The sequence below is a fragment of the Athene noctua genome, chromosome 2 (genome assembly GCF_965140245.1).
Source record: "Athene noctua chromosome 2, bAthNoc1.hap1.1, whole genome shotgun sequence".
NCBI classification, from domain to species: domain Eukaryota; kingdom Metazoa; phylum Chordata; class Aves; order Strigiformes; family Strigidae; genus Athene; species Athene noctua.
The window spans coordinates 47,725,418-47,744,681 of NC_134038.1; the positions used below are offsets into that span (position 1 = coordinate 47,725,418).

The 19,264-nt window shown below is 32.8% G+C and overlaps 1 protein-coding gene across 1 annotated transcript in view; it reads left to right on the forward strand.

The window, feature by feature from the left end:
• The first annotated feature begins 7,677 nt into the window (after positions 1 to 7,677).
• Positions 7,678 to 19,264, forward strand: part of CCDC178 (coiled-coil domain containing 178) — a 176,111-nt gene continuing 164,524 nt past the window's right edge. Inside the window, 6 exon segments of the mRNA XM_074897732.1 lie at positions 7,678 to 7,735; positions 9,622 to 9,749; positions 11,780 to 11,811; positions 13,494 to 13,588; positions 14,931 to 15,134; positions 17,991 to 18,211. Of these exon segments, the coding sequence (XP_074753833.1) occupies positions 7,678 to 7,735; positions 9,622 to 9,749; positions 11,780 to 11,811; positions 13,494 to 13,588; positions 14,931 to 15,134; positions 17,991 to 18,211 (738 nt within the window).

Below are 19,264 nucleotides of genomic sequence, written 5' to 3' on the forward strand. Positions count from 1 at the left end.
CTGTAGACCAGTAGAGGTACTCTCTGAATAATACTGACAGCAAGGGCTTACTACATCATGCTTTCTCAATTTGGGGACCGTGTCTTACTGGGAGAAGCTGCAAGCACTCTGGCGGATAGGATCATTTGAAATTTGAAATGGTCTTGAGAAGTCAGAGGGTAGCATGTAAATCAGTAAGAACAAGTACAAAGTACTATACATAAGCAGCAATAATGCATACGGAGGAGAAGACAATGCCAGGTAGGACAGCAAAAGAGCTGTGGGTTGAAGTGCTAAACATGAAAACCAGTATCATGCTGTTGTGACAGAAGCAAGGGTTGTATCAGGGTATGAAACCAAAAGCATTGCATAATACTTCTATTCTTCTCAGTACTGGTGAGGCATCAGCTGGAAGGCTGTGGCCTCTTTAGGATGCATGTCTGGAAAGACCTGGACCAGCTGGGGAGAACTTGGAGGAGGAGAATGGAAAAAGAGTTGGAAAGTATAATCTCTAGGGCAGGGGTGTGTGTGTGCAAAAAAATTAGAAGAAATTGGTCTGTTTAGTGTAGAGAAAGAAAGAGATAGCAGTTCTCAAATGTTTAAAAAGTTGTTTACAAGAGGAAGGCAATCTATTATTTTCTGTGTCCATACAGATACAACAAGGAGATTATATTATACATTAGGATGGCTAACTAATGGCAAGGATGGTTAAGTTTGATTTAAGCTTGCCTAGACATGTGGTAGAAAGTGTCACTAAAGGATTTTATAACAGATTTGGCAAGCATATATCAGAAATGGCTTAGATTTAGTTGAAACTGCCTTGGACTTTTCAATCCATGGAGGCATTATTTTGCAAATGTAATCAGTTTTCACATTCTACTACACTTGTGTCATTACTAAAGAGAAAGTTTCTACCTAGCTGGACCCCTTCTGCTCTATCATGGAATTGTGAGCAATTCTAAGTGCTTAATTAAATAATCAATTTATTTTTTTCTTTTACAGATCCTCTGTCATTTTTACTTATATTGTCCCAATCCAGTTTTAGCGGCTAGGCTTTTTAAGTCTTTTTTTTTTTTCCCTTTAGCTCCCATTTACTTTGTTATCTTTGTATCTTTTTAATAACTCCCTTTCCCTCCTGTGTAACGTTTTCTAGCTTTGCCTTGGAAGCACTTTTCATTCCTTGACTGCCCTATCCCACCGGCTTTTCTTTACCATTCCCAGCGCCCTCACACTTCGTTCTTTCATTTGTTTTTGTCTTTTTTTCTATGTTGTACTTTATTTTTTAGCATATACAAGATGTTGTCTTTTTCTCTGTCTCCTATATCCGTGTTACTTCTAAAACGGTGAAGTTTAAGATCCCTACAAAATAGTTTGATGGAAAGATTATGAAATAAATGGAGGCAGTCACTTTAGGCAGCCTCCAAGGTTTTTTTTGATACATCTAAGAAAACAAAGCCCTGTCACTATATATGGTCTGCCAGTGCCTGTCCTCCAGTAGCTTTTGTCTATTCCAACCAGATTTGACAGATGGGTAGGAGTCTCAAATATGTTAAATTCTTCAGGTTTCATGAAAATGGGCAGCTAAGTACAGGAAGAACGACCCAAATAGAAAGGAGTTATAAATTAGCCCTTTACATATTCTATAGGGTAGCAGTAAGCTGACTGACTCATCTCTTGGTTAGACAGCCAAGCTCCAAACCAGTCCTATGTACATGCCCGTAAGGGAATACCAAAGGAGGCTGGGTTGGTCAGGCTCAGTGACACTGAGAGGAGCTGGGCTTCTGTGAGGGAATGTTGCACAAAAATCCATGGAAAACCAGACTTTGCTGATTCTGATGGTTATGGGAATGCTGTAAACTGGTTTTAGTGGGTTTTTTTTCCTCTGTTCTTTGCAACACTGAGACCATTACTTAATAGATAGCAACTATTTCAAATAATGTGATCTTTCGTTCATCCATTATTCCTGTTTTATCTTCATTTTTTTGAGAACCTGTTATATCCTTCAAAATTTGGGCTGATCGGTTCGGCAAGTTCATTAAGACCTTGACCCGTTCATGCCAGGAAGGTCTGAGGATATAAGGTAAATCAAAAATTATATTGTTGGTACTTCAAGCTAGAAGCATGATACTGTGTGCTAAACAAATTCTTGGACTTCTACTACGCCTTTCTTTGTTGTAGTGTATTGGTGGATTACAGATTTTTGTGCAATGTATGTGCCAGTTTAAGAAAATACTTTGTTTCCAAGACTTAGATCATCTTTACTTGAAACTTTTATCTGTGTTGTTTTTAACTGATTTGTCTGTTTATCTATTCTGCATTACCAATCTCTTTCTGAAATTATTTTTGTTTGTATTTCTGAATATTAAAATGAAAGGTACTGATGGTAATGAACTTGCTAAGTATAAGGTAACTCTGAAACAGCTGAACCAGACAAAGTTATTGTGCAAACAAAGCTAGAGAAGGGAAAGGATGAAAGAATTCTAGTGTTGAAACAAAAACCATAGAAAACCCACTGTTCTGTTTGTTGATCTGGCCTGTGGGGTTGTGGGTTTGTTTTGGGGTTGGGATTTTTTTGCAGCGTCAAAGATTCATTCTGGGAGCTGATAAGGAAGTGGAGAGGAGTTTGTATCTAATTCACAGGCTGGTTGAATTGAGTTAATTTGTTCCTGCTGAATGCGTGTTTTTTAATGCTGCTGAGAAAATTATGCTGTTGTAAGACTGAGTGTCAGCATGCCTAGAGCACTTTTCCTTTTCTACTATTTCTTGAAACTGAAGAAACAAATAAATTTATCCTTATTCAGTGTGAATCTCATTGCAAGTAAAAAAACAAAATAAGTTTGTCACAGGCTGTTGAGGGTGTTTATTTTTGCTGAAGTTTCTTTAGCCATTTCTGGATGTTTGACTAATAATGTATTTATTATTCTAAAATAGTATTTTGAGTTTAATGACAACAACAGAACTGGCTTAATTATCAATAAGTAAAAAGATAACTTAAACAGTACTTAACTAAATGGTTTAATGGAATGCAAGAAAATATACTCTAATTGTAAAATAAAAGTGAATGAGTGAATTAAACAAGAATATGTTGTGTTATGTCTATAAATACTTGATCTAATTTTTTGTTTCTTCATTACTCTATTTTTAAAAAATTGAGTTCAAAAGTGTCTTCATTTCTAATGCTCAGAATAAGAGATGTGATTTGTATGAACATATGCAGCAATTATGCCAAAACTAAATTTCTTCAGTTCTGTGGTTACTATGGTAACCAATATTCACTGTATTTCATTTAGACATATACAACAGAATGGAAGATGGTAGGTTTAAGATTTAATAATCTTTGCAAAAATTGTGCTATAGTACATAATATTTTAATTATGTGTAAGGGGACAGATCAAATAACTAACATGCTTAGTAGCATGAACATTGGTAGTAATCATCTTTAAAACATATTTGTATGATTCTTGTGGTAATAGAATTTCAGATGCTCATTTCTAACAATTGAATTGAATTAATTTTATAGCTTGAGCAGGGAGATTGTTCCTACTGTCAGGTCTCTTTGACCTCCCAGGAATAAGGAAGAGAATAGTAATTCTATTGTTTTGTTTCTGGCCTTGGGATATGCGAGGAAGGACACTAAAATAGTAGATTAGATAGCACCTTTAGTCAGAGATAGTTATGTTTTACGTGAACCCATGTTGGAGAATGTGAGCAGCTCTAATCTTAATGTATTTATTTTCTCAGTACTACTTGGTAGAAGTATAATTCCTCTGTCCTGATTCATGTCAGAAAGGTGGAACTCAAGAATATATGTAGAGAGACAAAAGCGTATCATTCATGACTATGGCGCAGAATGCCTGTTTTAATTCATTTACATATTACAGATTTCCAGTGTCCTTGTTTTTCATCCTATTTAATTGTCTGTGGGTTTTCTTGTTTGGTTAGAGTTCATATTTGCACTAAGGTCTGTAGAAAAAGAATAGGGATTAAGTTTTGTGAGTTACAGACTATCTAGCTGGAATGAACCACAAAAATTCCCAGGAATACTGGGGAAAAAATACATTGATTCTGATACAGAACTATTTCGGGTATTTATATGATCGTAGTAAGATCTCAGTTATAATATTTTTAGTTTTGGATACAATTAGAAGTTTTTGAGAGTGCATTATTTGATCTTAATTCCCTTCTTAAAGCTTAAAGTGACTGGTATAATAGGCTAAGTTCTTGGGATCATGTTCCTGTGAAAGGAACAAAATACAACAAAGAACCTAAGGAATTTTTCCTGTCTTTTGTTGCTTTTAATAATAATTCTCATATTTTTATTAGAGTTGGTGGTTTATATGAGCCAGCCTATAAAATTCTACGTTGAAGCTTTGTCTTCAAGTGTGAGACCTGACTATCACTAGAACAGATTTTAATGCTGCAAACTGCTATTTAAACAACACTGTGTACCATTTTGAAATATCTGCACTAATTGTGGTTTGGGGGAGTAATTTCAGGGACATTAATCATTTTTCTGTGTATTCTGAAGTAAATCTGGACTGCATTTCAGTGGTTAAAAGAATTCACTGCATTATTTGAAGACAGGCAGAAATTTTGCAAGAAATTCTAGGATCCTAAAACCAAATGGTAAAATGCTATATTTGCAGAAAGTTAACAGTTGGAGATCAGGAAATGATAGAACAAAATGAAGATTATTCATGGAATGTTAGCTCCTTTTAACTATGAATTAGTTTATAATTTTTATTTATGCTGACTGTATTTTGGGGAAGGAGGAAAGATTCCAATACAAATGGCAAAGTCACAGTGAAGCAGGTGTCAATGAGAACATTTTAAACAAAATTCTTCTGTGATTTGGCCCTATCTATTGTAATTATGAGGTAGATAATCTCAATTTGCACTTAGTTTGCTTAATAGTGAATTAGAGTTTTCGTGAAGAGGTAAGTATGGGAGTTCATGAGTAAAAGGTTCTTATAGAACAAGCTTTTTATGAAGCATATTTGTGAATATCCCAAGACTCTTCCTGGGGAATGGCATTTATGACGAGAAATAGTAGTACTAGCTTATGTTAGCTGGATAGAAGTTCTAACATCTGGATTCTGATCTCTTTAATTGAAAAAAATATATTGAGGATTTTGCTTTTAACAGAAATTTTGTTAGTTCCTCATCCTTCTATCTGAGATGTTAGAAATTTATTTTTAGCAGCTGACAAATTATTTCTGTTATGGTAAAGTACCAAGAAAGTAATTAAAATGTTGTGTGTTTGCTTTAGCTTTAGTCATATTTAATGATATATATAATTTACATATATTTTTATAAATATAAATATATATATATATAAAAATGTAACTGATGAAAGATTCACAATGCTTTTTTCCCCCTTCTTTACAGAATACCATACAATGACTTTTTAAAGGTATACTGTAGTAATATGACTAATGTAGTGGTTATCTTTGTCAGGGTGAGGAAGTTAGTTTGAATTCTATAAAACAGTTTGTGCAGAATAATACTTCCTGAAGGTCAGAGATATATATTACAAAATTGTGAGTGATAATTCACTGGATTTGGGTTATTTTTTTTGGATAGGACAATATAAAATATTTTTTTTTTTAATTTGTATTTTGGTAGCTGCAGCTATGAACATAAATAGTTTATATATATTGAGGCTGAGATTTTCAAAAGATACTAAATGAACTACATGCTGACTAATTTTTTTTCCAAGCCTCATATTAAAATAATGCTTCTGTAATCAAATGCAGATTTGTCGAATATCTTTTTTTTCAGTGTATTGTTATGTACAGTGAAATGCATCTTTGTGTTGTGTATATAATTCCTTATCAGGCAAGTGATGTTCTTACCTTTTCCTTAAACACATGCTCGCATATCAGATAATAGTCTGTTCATACCTTGTTCCAGATATATTACTGGCTATATAAGCAACAACAAATGGAGGCTGCTTAAGCTTTTCTTCCGGATTTCATCCTTTCGTATGTAGTATTTTTCTCATCTTTCCTCCTTTCTCTAGAGCTATTCTGTCTGTCAATACATATTTGTCTTACTAAGAGTTTCAGATTCTTTTGTACTCCTTGTTGGAGCTAATGTGGTCCATCTGGCCTGACTGTCAGGATGAGCCTGTTAGGAGAGTAGAATTTCACTTTGCAGAGTCCAAGAAGCTGACATCCTGTCACAGATACAGTTAAAAATTCCTGCTTGCCAAATCGGCATATTTCTTTGAACAACACTGAATCCTACCATAGGAAATAATTGTTTCATAAAATTGAAAAAGCCACCAAACATGAAAAAAAAAGATATTGATGTATAAAAACAACATGCAAGAATGGCTCGTATAATACATTTTTCATGCATTTCCCAAGGAGAATTGCATAGTTGAAAATGTGACTTGAAACTTCCATTATATGTATTATGAACTTTATTTAATAAACAGAAATCTTTTCCATAGCTTTAGTTTGAAAGAGTTTGCGGGTATTGCTCAGAGTTTCCAAGTCAATTAGTTTGTTGCAGTAACAGAACAATAATGCTATCTGCATTGCAGTGCATAGAAGTTCATGTAGAAGATCAGCCATGGATGCAGCATTTCTTCTGCCAAGCTTGGTACACTTACATTCTTCTAACATTTCTTTGGAATGGATCCATAAACTGAGGTGTGGAGAATGTGAAGAGCATATTCCAGTCTTGCTCTTTGTTTTCTCTGACTATCCATCCAGCTGGACTCTTGGGCAACTGTTTTCCATTTCAGAGAGTTTGGAATAAACATATCTCTATTTTTTAATAGTACTACTTACAAGAATATGGAATGCTGAAATGTATCATCTATGTGATGTTTGTTTCTGGTATTTTATATTGATGAAGACTGTAATATAGGTGTTGGGTTTTTTTTGCTTTTCTACTAGTAATTTTTTGTAGGTTGATAATAGTTGGAAACCACATTTTACTGTGGGCTTCTAATATGCCAGTTGCACAGTCCAGGAGGTATCCACCTGGATCTGTGTTTGGCAAATTTTGGTTTATCAAATGTGTGAATTTTAAGGGTGATAAACTAGTTTGGTAAATTACCTCAGCTTGATGTCCTGAGGCTGAACTATCTAAGTTTTTAGCCAGTATTATTTTTCTGAATTACCTAAATTATAAATAAATAATGGTTTTGTTTATTGTAGTAAATCTGAGTTATGAATTTATATGCAAATATGTAAGAGAGGAAAAGAATCTACTTGTCTTCTGTTGATTGAGATGACAATGTTTGAGACTACAGGCTTATGGACCTTCCTTCTATTCACAGTTTCTTAATTAAAATTCATCTCAGGTTATTCATTTTATTTTTCACTTTTTTCCAGTTCGTCTTGGTTACCACTGTCATGATGGGATCCAAAATAATCTGTATAATTAAAAGAAAACAGATCACATAGTTAAAATTTGGTTGTCTTGGTTTTTATTTGCTTTTTAACTGTAATTTCATTACTTAAATAGGATCCACTGGGTAATTTGAGGTGACAGCTATTTAGTTGTTGCTTTTCCCTTAGTAGGAAAAGTGAAAATGAATTTGCTAACCTTTAAAAATACTGTAAATACATCACTGATGGAACACATTCTTTTGCTGATGAAAATAAGAATTTAAAAAATGTGTATATATGTATATGTGTTATTATTTTTCTGATCATTAGACTGAAAAATGCTATCAGCAATATGTTTGAAACACTGTCATTTTCCTGTTCTTCTAAGGACAGTAATGAGCCATCCCAAGGTTTGTCAGATGTCTGCTATTATACAGTTTTCAAATAGTTTCATGAAGGGCTTAAATTTCAGACATAAGAAATTATTTTATATTTTGTATTTGTACTATTATATAACACTAGTGCTCCTTGGTTCTTATTTGTCACACTGCTTGAAAAAGCCTCATACAAATGATGTGTTTGTAGACTTTGAGTGTGAGTCATTGACTTAGTGGTGTCACTCCATCCTCTAATGATCGTTCAGTTTTTTTATCTGAAAACAAAATTGGCTGCATTTCCCTTGTAATTTAAATTTAATTTTTAGATTTTAAGAAAATGGTAAATAATTCCATTTTCTCACTGAATTTTATTTCTAGCTTGCTTTTACAAAGGGATTAGAAGACCTGCGTGTAAAAATGTTTACATTTATCAAGGAAGACCAAAGCAGTAAGAGAGTAATCTTTTTTTATTAAAACTATTCAAAAATTTCACATTTTTTTAAAATGGCTGTATTGTTAGTTGCATTAGTGTTGTAAAGAAAATAAACATAATTTTGACAACAACATTAATCTTGATTTGGTAAAATGTAAGAATAATAAGAGTAGAAGTAACTAAGTGAAATTAAAATAATGTTCATCTCAAAATATGAACTGTGTTGTGCTTCAGAGTACAAGAAAGATGCAGTTATATATACTTTGTTAAGACTGTACTGTGTAGACATCCTGTGAAGGTTTCTGGCTTTAGAAGCAAGCAGATTAAGAACCTATGAAATAGCTTTTGATATACATTTTAGTGGGCTGTCTTCTCAAACAAAATTTTGCAAATAATCTTTTTGATTCCTGTAAGGCTGTTTATGATAAAGTGAAGTTAGAAGAGCCTTATGTAACATACAGGCATTTAATGTTTTAGGCTGACACTTTAATTAAGACACTGAGATTATTCTTTTTTTCAAAAAAAGCCCCAAATCCACGGACTGTATATGATTTAATCCCTATTACTGTTACTGTTTTTTTTGGTGTATCTCCAAGGCACATTAAAGCATTGTGTCCCCCTGAACATAATTAGGTTAATGTTTCATGTTTGTAGGACAGCTTCTTATACTTTTTAATAGCTCTACTGATAAATTTCCATGTCTTTTCTGGTTCCTGACACCTTTCATTAGTGACCTCTGCAGTCAGATTCCCATTCTGTGTGTTAATTAAATAGTTAACATTCAATAGTGTGCCACAGTATCATTTATTTATGTGGTTATAAGGCTAAGGGAGTTTAAAGAAAACATAATTGTGAAATCGGCATGTTCTTATAAAACAGTTCATTTATGTCACGTAGCTTTAAATTCCCAGCATGGGAACTACTGTTCTGGAACTTCATCCATTCATAAGGTTGAAGCAAACATTTGCTATAACTAAGTTTTGTATACATAAAAGTAGTCTAAGCTTGCCTCTAAGGCCCCGTGTCTTTCTCTGTTTTGCTTTGGGTGTTTCTATACTAGCTCCCACCTTTGCCTTTTTGGGTTCTGATACTAATTTTTCTCTTTGGGCAAAATCCTTGCTGAGGGCTAGCATAAAATCATCAAACTTTATTCATTTGGGATTAATTATGTAAAATTAATTAGAGCAAATTGTATTTTGACCCTAGCTCCCTTTATCATCTCTCATCTCTGAAATTATTCCTTCATATTCTTCAAGCATTTCTGAATCTCTCCCTCCTTGTATTTGAGATTCTATTAAAGTAAGAACATTTTGTGCAAAAAGTGTGCATAGTAATAGATGTAGCTGTTATATTCTTTTAGTTGGTTTCAAGACCAAAGCTTACCAAGTTCCAAATTACAGGAAGAAAATTAGGTATGAGAAAATCTGTTATCAGACTGCATATGAAGTTTAGTAGCTATCTGTATTATCTTTCTTTCTTTCTCCAGATAAGAGCAAGTGGATCACCACAAGACAACATAGCTGTGCTTTTGTAAAAAGTCCATTACCCTGTATTAACAAAGCTATTCATCACATTCAAGGGTTAGAATTAAAGATGGGGAAATTCTTCCAACAGGTACATTGGTGGTTGAAAATGGCAAAGTACTTTTTGTCTTTATAGGAACAAGTATATTTTTTAATAGGATTACTATGTTGATTTTTATAAAAATTTAACTTCATGTCATATGTACTCTCCAAAATAGTGCCCAGGTGGTTAATTTGCTAGTCATGATATGGTTTTCATTTACTTAACAGTTTTGGCAAATCAAACCACCTTATTAAAATCAGTGTACCACAATATCGTAATGTCATATCAGTAGATTATAAAGATTAGTAAATTCATATGTGATGATTCAGTTGCACAGAGTCAAGTTGTTTCAATGATATAAATTGTCTGCAAAATAGTTTTTTATACTAATCTTGAATAGGTAGTCAAATTGAGCTGTGTGCCATTTTCTGTTATTTATAATAAGCAATGTTTTTTTACTAAACAGTACTTAACAATTCCTTAATTAAAAAGTTTCTTTATGCTCGCATTGAGAGACATGAATTTGAAAATGTTATGGTTCTTTCTCTAGCAGTACATGATGTCTTCCTAGCCTATATAGATTTTGTGTGAATAAAAACAAGAATAAAAGGAAGCTAAAAATGGGTATGTAGGTGAAGAAAGAATGCAATATGGTAAAATCTTCCTAATAACTTCTTTGAGAATATGATAAGTATCATTTAAATAATTCACTTTTACTGGAGAAGTGTTTTCCAAATGTTAATAAATTTTGCATATGTCTACACTGTAGTAAGAAGATCTGATTGCTGCTTGCACAGACAAGTTATATTTAAATAATTTATCTCCTATACCGACAATAATGTTGTCATAGCAGCACATGAGGAAAACTATCTTAGATTAGTATTCCATAAACGCTGTTAAATACTTTGCAGGGAGATATCTGCAACTGCAGCATAGATACTAGAAAAATCCAAGGTGCATGAATTACAGCCATATCTTGATTTAAAGTATAGACATTATTTTGATAGCAAATTTGATATTGCCTCATTCACCTTTATTTAAATTAATGTGAGAACAGTGAAATTATTTGAATGTCAGAATTTTGTCATCAGTATACTTGAATTAGATGGATAAGCACTGACATGTCCAGATTTTTATTCACTTTAATGTTAAATTGTTTCTGTGAGTCTTGTGCATGTTTTCCACATCTCTTCTAAGTTTTTGTTACTTAATATACAGAGATTCAAAATAGTCTGAGGCCTCTAGATGGTAACATCGTTATAAGTACGAGTTAAGAGGAGAAAAGGTGGGGTTGCTATAGTACGAGAATTTAATTAATGCTCGTAAAAGTCAAAATTAAGCATATATATTGAAATAATTATACTACAAATACAGGGAGTTTGGATTTTACTTGTCTGTATATGAATTTATTTACACTTCTATACTAGTAAATTATTACTAGCATTGTGTCCAGTTCACATGGAAAACCTCATATCCATAATATGTTAAATTCTGACTCTCCAGAACAGCATAGACATTATGCACACTGCCCTTGAGGAATGGTCCCTGACACTTTCCAGTTTCTGAACTGTGGTTGGAAACAGTTTGGGAATGGTTTATGAATGTGGTAATTTCCATTACTGCAGGTTGTAAGATTTAGTAACAGTTTAATGGTGTAAGTGATCGTGTTGCTGGGTCCAGAAAACTTCCCTGGCAGTATTTAATTTACTGTTGTAAACATAGCCCTAATGAAGAAAAGTCATGTGAAGTTCAGACAGAATCTCTGCTGTTGTTTTGGGATTTAGAAATATGGAGGTTAAGAGTGAAAAGGGATTTTTAAAAAGCATTCTACAAAATTGAGTAATATATAACAGGTATGTACAAATCCTAGGTTTTATTACCATTTGGAGATGCACAGTTTTTAGCAATTCAGAAACTTTGCAGTTATTTTAAAATGTTGAAAAGCATTCGTCTGTATGTACAGTAACTAGATCCTCTTCTGATACAAAATTAAGTGGGCTATTACGCTTTTTGTTAGGAAACAGATAAAGTGTGTAACATCTGAGGTATATGATGGAGTTTATGTTTTGCTTTTGCAGTACAGTTATGTGTTTAAGGATGAGAAAATACCATGGTAAGAATTGTATATACGAAGTCATAGAAAATAAGGCATTTGTTTTTATGTCAGGTAATTACTTGATGAGGTGTTAGTCTGGCTATAGAGTCTGCTCTGTGAACTGTAGAGTTTCTTCTGTAATGTAGAATGCGTCTAAAATAAGCATTCTTAGTGTCTGCAGGATCTAGTTACTTCAGAAGACCAGAAGTATTTATGCAGAATTTCTCATATCTTTCCTACTTAGTGTTTAATTTTCAAAGATTCAAGATGATTTCAGGTCTCAGGACGCACTTAAGTGTTGAATTTTTATTGGTAACAGTTGATACTTCTGAAATTGTGCCAAATCCACCAATTATCTCAGGTGTCTGACTAAGGGTGCTTCTTTTAAGCTCTCATTGCTTTATGTTTTGGGTTGCAACGTGATGTACAAACATTCTGAATGTTTCTGCATATTTACTCTGATCTTTGTGAAGTTCTCTAAATACTTAAGTACAATTTTCTGAATTTGCATAGAGGATCAAATTTACTCTCAGCTTGGCTAGACACAGGGAGACAAGTAATTAAAAAAGGAAAAAAGTTTAAATGAAACGGCCATTTCTACGTCACATGCTGTAATAAGATGGGAAAAAAACCAATATTTTTTTCCATTTTTTTCTTTCCCGGATTTCCTATACTTCATACTCAAGATTCTTATTAAATGTGTGACTTCTGTGTTTTCAGTGTAGTTTGCCATCTACTTATTTATGTTTAGTTCAAAAAACATTTGTGTGTTTGAGTGACAAATTTCCTTGGACCACACTATAGTGTCTGCAACTGTGTGTCTTTAAAGTTAGAAAGTGAGAGAGGATGCTTATTAAAATCAAAACAGAATATAATTTCTAAGTTAAAAAAAACAGTTGAAGAATTGTTTTTTCTAGATATGTTTGCACTGGAGACATCTAGAATATATACAGATTTGTTAAAGGTTATAAATTTAAAATGTAATTTCAAAATGTAAAAGTCATGCAGGTTTTTTTTACATTTTACGTATTGACTGCATGTATTTTTAAATACACTAAAGAACTCAGACTTTTCCTAAGCCTAGGGTACAATATCATACAATACAATACAAAGCCAAGTATTGAGCAAGTACACAAAGTAAGTCTGAATGTGTGAGTTTGTATTATTCATGATGCAGGCTACTTTATGATGTAGTTCTAATTACAAAGATTAAAACAGGAATTTGAAGAGAAGAATGTATCTTACGCACTGAGCTTGTTGTCCTGGCTGCTTTGCTTAACAAGAAGCACTAGTGCTTAAGAAGCACTAAATGCTTCTGCCGCTTAGAACAGTCTGGAAAGTATCACATGTATTGCTCCTGTATATTCAGAACTTGGAAAGAGCAACAGCTTTTCTACAACAGTTTCTCTTTGGCAAATCCTTGGGTATGAGGATAAAAATTGAAGATCTTTTAAAGTACAAGATGTAAAGAAATCTGTTTCTTGTATCTCAAAAAAAAAAATGCGGGAAAAGCATTTATATGGGAGCTGTACAATTAATAATTCTTCTGTATGACTTTCAATTATTCCATTTAACTAGCCAGCATTTAAATGTGTAGTATTCAAGAAAGGAAATTTTGACTTAGTGAAAGTATATTTATCTAACAATGCTAATTTGAATTCAGTCTAAAATTTTTTATTGACAGTGGCCTTTGTCTACGGGATAACAAAACAGGTGAGTGCTGAATCTGTTGAAGATAACTGGTTATCATTATCCGCTAAGTTGGATTTTAAAGAAGCTGGTATATCTCATGATGGAAAAAATATTTCATAATAGTCTCAGTGATGAGAGTTACTTATCCTCATTTAGTATATGCTTTGTAATTGTAATAATAGTTGTTTGTTGCCTGCTCTATGTCTTATGTAAATGATATGAGTATCCTTTGAAATCTGTGTGTATCATCTGTCAAGCTGAAAGACACATACTTTTTAAATGTTATATTAAGCACTATTAAATCATCATGTTTGCAGGAAGATAATTTACATTTCTGTATTTAGATTCATTTTAACCCATCTTGGATTTGAACCAGCTAAACTAGTTATGTTGGTTGTTGGAAATTCTAGGGTTTTTTTCATTTAATTTCTGTAAAACAAATAACTGCATTGCTGTTACAGGTTATTCATAATGTACTCCCAACAGAGAGTTCTCTTTTTTACAGTTTGCATCTTTATTCAGATTATATATTTTTGAATTAAGTTTTAAATATTAAAGAGATTGTCTGCAATTTTCTTTTAAGCCAATCTACAACCTTTGTACTACTAGCCTGAGGCAGTCCCGTCTGCAATAAATTGTATGATAAAATTTCCGTTGATAGCAGTGAACCCAAAATTTCACTCCAGATTTTAAGTAGTTGTACTTCTTTCTAATGCTTGCAGTTTTTGATCAAAATAACTTAGAGAATTATTGACTGTGGAATCAAAATGGAACTTTCTTGGACTCTGCAGCTTATATAATTCCCATTTTTTCAAAGATCAAGACAATGGATGATGACTTCAAAGAATCTTTTATCAAAACAAATAACTGAGGCATTTTTGATAGCCACATTTCACAGAATGAATTGATGATTTGTGTGTATCGTGAGTAAAACAGTGCTGTTGAGATACTACACTGAATATTCTTAGATCTCCAAAGACTTTAATGAAGTAAATGATACTTAGGAAAATAAAGTGAAATAAGTATTCTTATCAAAATTGAGATAATTAGGAACTTGTACTATTATTTGGATAATTACTTACCCAAGCAACAAAGCAAAGATGAAAATTTTGTACCATCTATATTAATACATTTTTGTTGCACTCTTCATTGGAAATGAGCTGGAGGAAAATGCTACTGAATGAGAAAGTTTTGTTTGTAACCAGTTGTGCTTACATTGATACGTGTGAAGAGGCTAGCTTTATTTTAAGAAGGAAGCTGGAATAAAGAGTATATGTTTATACCTTCATAAGAAATAATTATAGTTGATTTTAAAAGACAGAAATGTAACCAGTTGTGCTTACTGTGATACATGTGAAAAGGCCAACTTTGTGCTGAGAATGAAGCTGAAATAAAGAGCATGTCATTAAGCTTTCATAAAAAATAGTTTTAATATATTTTTAAAGATGGTAAGACATTAACCTTGAAGCAGGAAACAGAAGCTTTGCTATTGGAAGTTACTGAGCTAATTAAGTGTCTGGAGGCTGATTGTGAGGAGGCAGAAAAAGCTTTGGAGTTGGAGAAACAGCGAAGGAAAAAGCTTGGCATGAAAATTGATTGTATGTCACTTCGGAGGCTTCAGAAGCTCCCCGCAGCCATGCAAAAAGGTATTGGTATTGAAACTAAAAGTATTTGTTATTTTTCAGTCAGATCATTGCCAAGAATAAGAATTATGATATGACTATAGTTGTATTTATCATAATAAGAGAACAATATTTACTCATGAATTTGGTATGCTTGAATATATATCCAGAATAAAAATATGTAAAGTCCTGTGGGATGTTCAGCATTGTTTGAGAAATAGCAGGAGTAGACAAGACACTCTTAAGATGATAATAAATACTCAGTTCAGGTCAAGGAATGAGAAGCTGAAACAGAATTATAAAATAATGCATTTGAGTTAAACCATAGATTAAACCACAAATAAAACCCCTAAATTTGTTTTGAGAAAGATTTAAAATGTGATAAACTTGAATAAAGTACTTGCGTATTTAGTAAGAATTGTTTGACGTAACCATTGATAGGTCTCCTTGAAATCCCAGATTCTAAGGACATTTAGTATTACCTTTTGTGATGAACTGACATCTACACAATAGAATTAAAGAAAAAAGAAAAAAAAAAAAAGGCAGCTACTCAGCAGCTGTTTGCTGTTTGTCCTCTGACACATGGTCAGAAGCAGGTACCATCTGAACCTAAATTTATAGGAAAGTTGTGTAATTTGTAATAGTAGGTTCACAGCTGGCACTCTAGTGCATATTCTGTTGCACATCATCCTAAAATCTTTGACAAATACCTCACAATCCAGAGTGTGGTGACAGTGCAAGAGTCTTCCATAACTGTGTTCACTGATGGGTAAACACTGAGTGAAAATTAGCGTATAATGGAGGCAAGCCAGGAGTCATTTAGTTGCAAATGCTTGGGGTTTTTCCTCTCTCTTTTCCCCCTCCCTCCCCAGGAAGGCAAAATGTCAAATAGTGCACTTGCCTAACAATATATGAGAAATATGTATGTTTGTTTATTTTAGCCAATGGCTAATGCTTGACTTGGAAGATTTTGCAGAGGTTGTTTTCCTTAAAAGCAGTTGCCTCTGAAGGACAATTTATGATGCCCTGAAAACAGAGAAGATTGAATAAAGAATCAGAATTAAGATTCATTGATAAGTTAGAAACTGCATTCAGGAGAAAATCCTGTGGCAACTGAAAGGTCAATTTTACAGAAGTAAAGAACTGCAAGAAGAGAAGGTTGATAATATAATCTTCATTCTTCAGCACAGGATTTGAGCTGCAGAGATGTTACTTTTTACTTTTTGATGTACTTACCTACAGTGATGAATCTGTAAATCATTTTTTGTGTGTTGCTATACATTGCTGTTGCTTTTACTTTACTGTTTAGCATTTTCTATAAATATCAAAAGTTTGGAATACTGGAATATAATTAACACATTTTCATTCTGTTAATATATGCAATGATAAAGTATTAAAAAAAAAAAAAAAAGAAACCAACATGAAGTTTGGCTGTGAAAATTAACCAACTCTTCTCCCTTGATTTATCAGTGGGCTACATCAGTATGACATTGTGTCCTTAGAGTAAATATGTAATTTTCAGGATTATAACTATTTATATTACCTATAAGACAAAAATTATGCTAAAATTGAATTGAGGATAAAGGGAAAAGACCCTCAGGGATGTTATTCCTAATCTAAGTATTGCAAGCCCAAGAGATTCTTAATTAAGAGTTTGCATGACCTGTTCAGAGTAGACACTGAATCCTGTTATTTCTTCAGGCTTCCCTTGATTTCCATTATTGCTAGTTCCTGCTGCATCTATGTGCTGTAGCTCATCCAGCTCATTACAGTGACATAACCTATCTCCAAAAATTACCTTCTTTGAAACATAGCAAAAATCCAGTGTAAAACACATTCATCATAATGTTAGGTATCACTTAGTATGATGTAGAAAAGCCACTTATTCATACAAAGTCGCTTTAACTTTTAGTAGCAATGAAATAACAATTTTGTAAATTTGTGATTTATGTCTTGTTAACAGCAAAATTTATCAGCTCTTAAGGGATTGCATTGAATAATTCCACAGCTACTTCTCAGAGCTAGAGAGCCTTTTTTTCCTCAGTAAAATGTGCTTCTCAAATTTATGGCAAAGTTTACTGCACTTGAGATATTTTCTGATTTTTTTCTTATCTGATAATCTTACTTTACTTTCCCTAGTTTCGTACCAATATTTTTTCCATATAGAAAATCAGCTGCTGCAGGATACCATATTGTAAAGTTTATTTTCCTAAGCAAAGTAAAACATGTGTTGTCATTCAGCAACCACTGGCTGAGTTACATATTTCCTTGTAAAGACCCATCAGAAATTTATGCCGAAGTCAGAAAAGTAAATGCAGCAAACTGAATTAAGACCGACATACTTCTGTGTGGGAACATGAAAATGTTTTGTTTGTTAGCTTTAAGTTTGTATCTTTAGTTTAGCTTTTCTGAAGCCACATTTAGTTCAGGCAGTATCCCTGAACTGAAAATAGTTGGCATATTAAGAAGATGTGGGATTTATACTTGCCCTGGTCTTCCTCTACATCCACATGTGTCTATTGCTGGAGACTAGGAAGCTCAGTAGAGTTGTTCTTGTGTTATAGTAGCCTGCTCTAGATATGCCTTAAGGCTAAATGATTTAATTTCCATCATAAAAACAAAACCACCCCTCACTTTGAAGGCTTGCTTGTATTACCTACTAGGATTATTAAGTATGATTTTAAAAACAGTTCCACTGCTAATGCGATATTTAGTGGTGTCTTTTGTCACCAATGTCCTCCTTTGGCGTTCAAAGTAGTTTACAGCAAATTTTGCAAATCTTACACTTAGTATTATGACAACATATTTCCTAATCTCACTAGGTATTCATGGTGTCACTCAGATACTCACATTTTGTTGTGCTAATTATCTTTTTAACAGAATATGAAATGTGTACTCAAGATACCTTGGAACTACGATGGCATTTTGATTGTAAAAACCGTCAGCTGCAACAAGTACAAAGCCAAATATTTAACATAGAAACAGTCAACAGAAAGATTCAGGAGGATATGGACTTCATGAAGAAACACAGCCCTCTGCTGGAAGAAAAGCTGAATCTAGAGGGCAATGCTGTGAAGGATGTGTTACTGGCATATGAAAAGGTAAATGCAAACAATATGAAGATGTTTGTTTTAAAACTGTTCCACTACATAGGTACATAACCTTTTAGATGACAGCAGTCTTTTGGAAGTACCAAAGTCCGTTTTAAATTTTGTGCACAAAGGCTGCAAATTGTGTGCCTGTACAGCTACATATAGGCACTCTGTGCAGACAGAATCCAGGGAGGATAATGCTGTTGGCCTTTAATAAATGTCTCTTAAGCATATATGAAATGTAATTATACCTTTGTAAGTTTGATTTCATGTGGGATTTTTCATGGGGAATGTAGAAAGCACGTATCTGATATTTGCATAGATTCTTCTCAGATTTCTCACAGACATCAGCATTTGTTCCAGAATGTGGAGATGTTAGAAGCTGTCAAAAAAATGTTTGTAAGATTTAATTAAAAAGAATTGCTGATGTATATTTTTCCCAATTTATTTGCTGATATATTTATTGTTAATAATATTGATAATAATCTATTGTTTGTTGATAATAAATGCCTAATGTGGATAATGTCAGGCTGAATATTCAAAGTGTAGTGAAGTTGTAGGTAGTTTAATGTCTATAAGGGGAATGATACTGTGTTACTTCAATTACAGATTTTAGTACTAATTATTATTTTTTCTATATATTTTCTGTAGTAACTTTTAAATAAAAATCTAGAGATTAATCTCTTTTTCAAGGTACTAAAGGTAGTATTTTGTTTGTAGATGATTCTTAATAAATATTGTTTATTTTGTTTTATTTTGAACTCATATTTTGAGGATGCAACAAACATGTCAAAATACTTTTAAAATTATCATGAATTAGTTCTGACCTATGAAAAGCTCACATTTCTATCAGTGTTATGAGATATGCTCAAAATCCTGGCTAATTAAAATTCAAGTTGGTTATTTTAGTTTTTATTTTGTATCTTTATTTCTTATTAATGTCTTAGAATATGTTGTATGCAGATAAAATAGTGACGTGTACTAAAATACAACTCAGAAAGTAGATTTGAAATATTTTTCTCTAAAGACTATTTTAAATAAATACTTTTTTTCCAAGGGTTT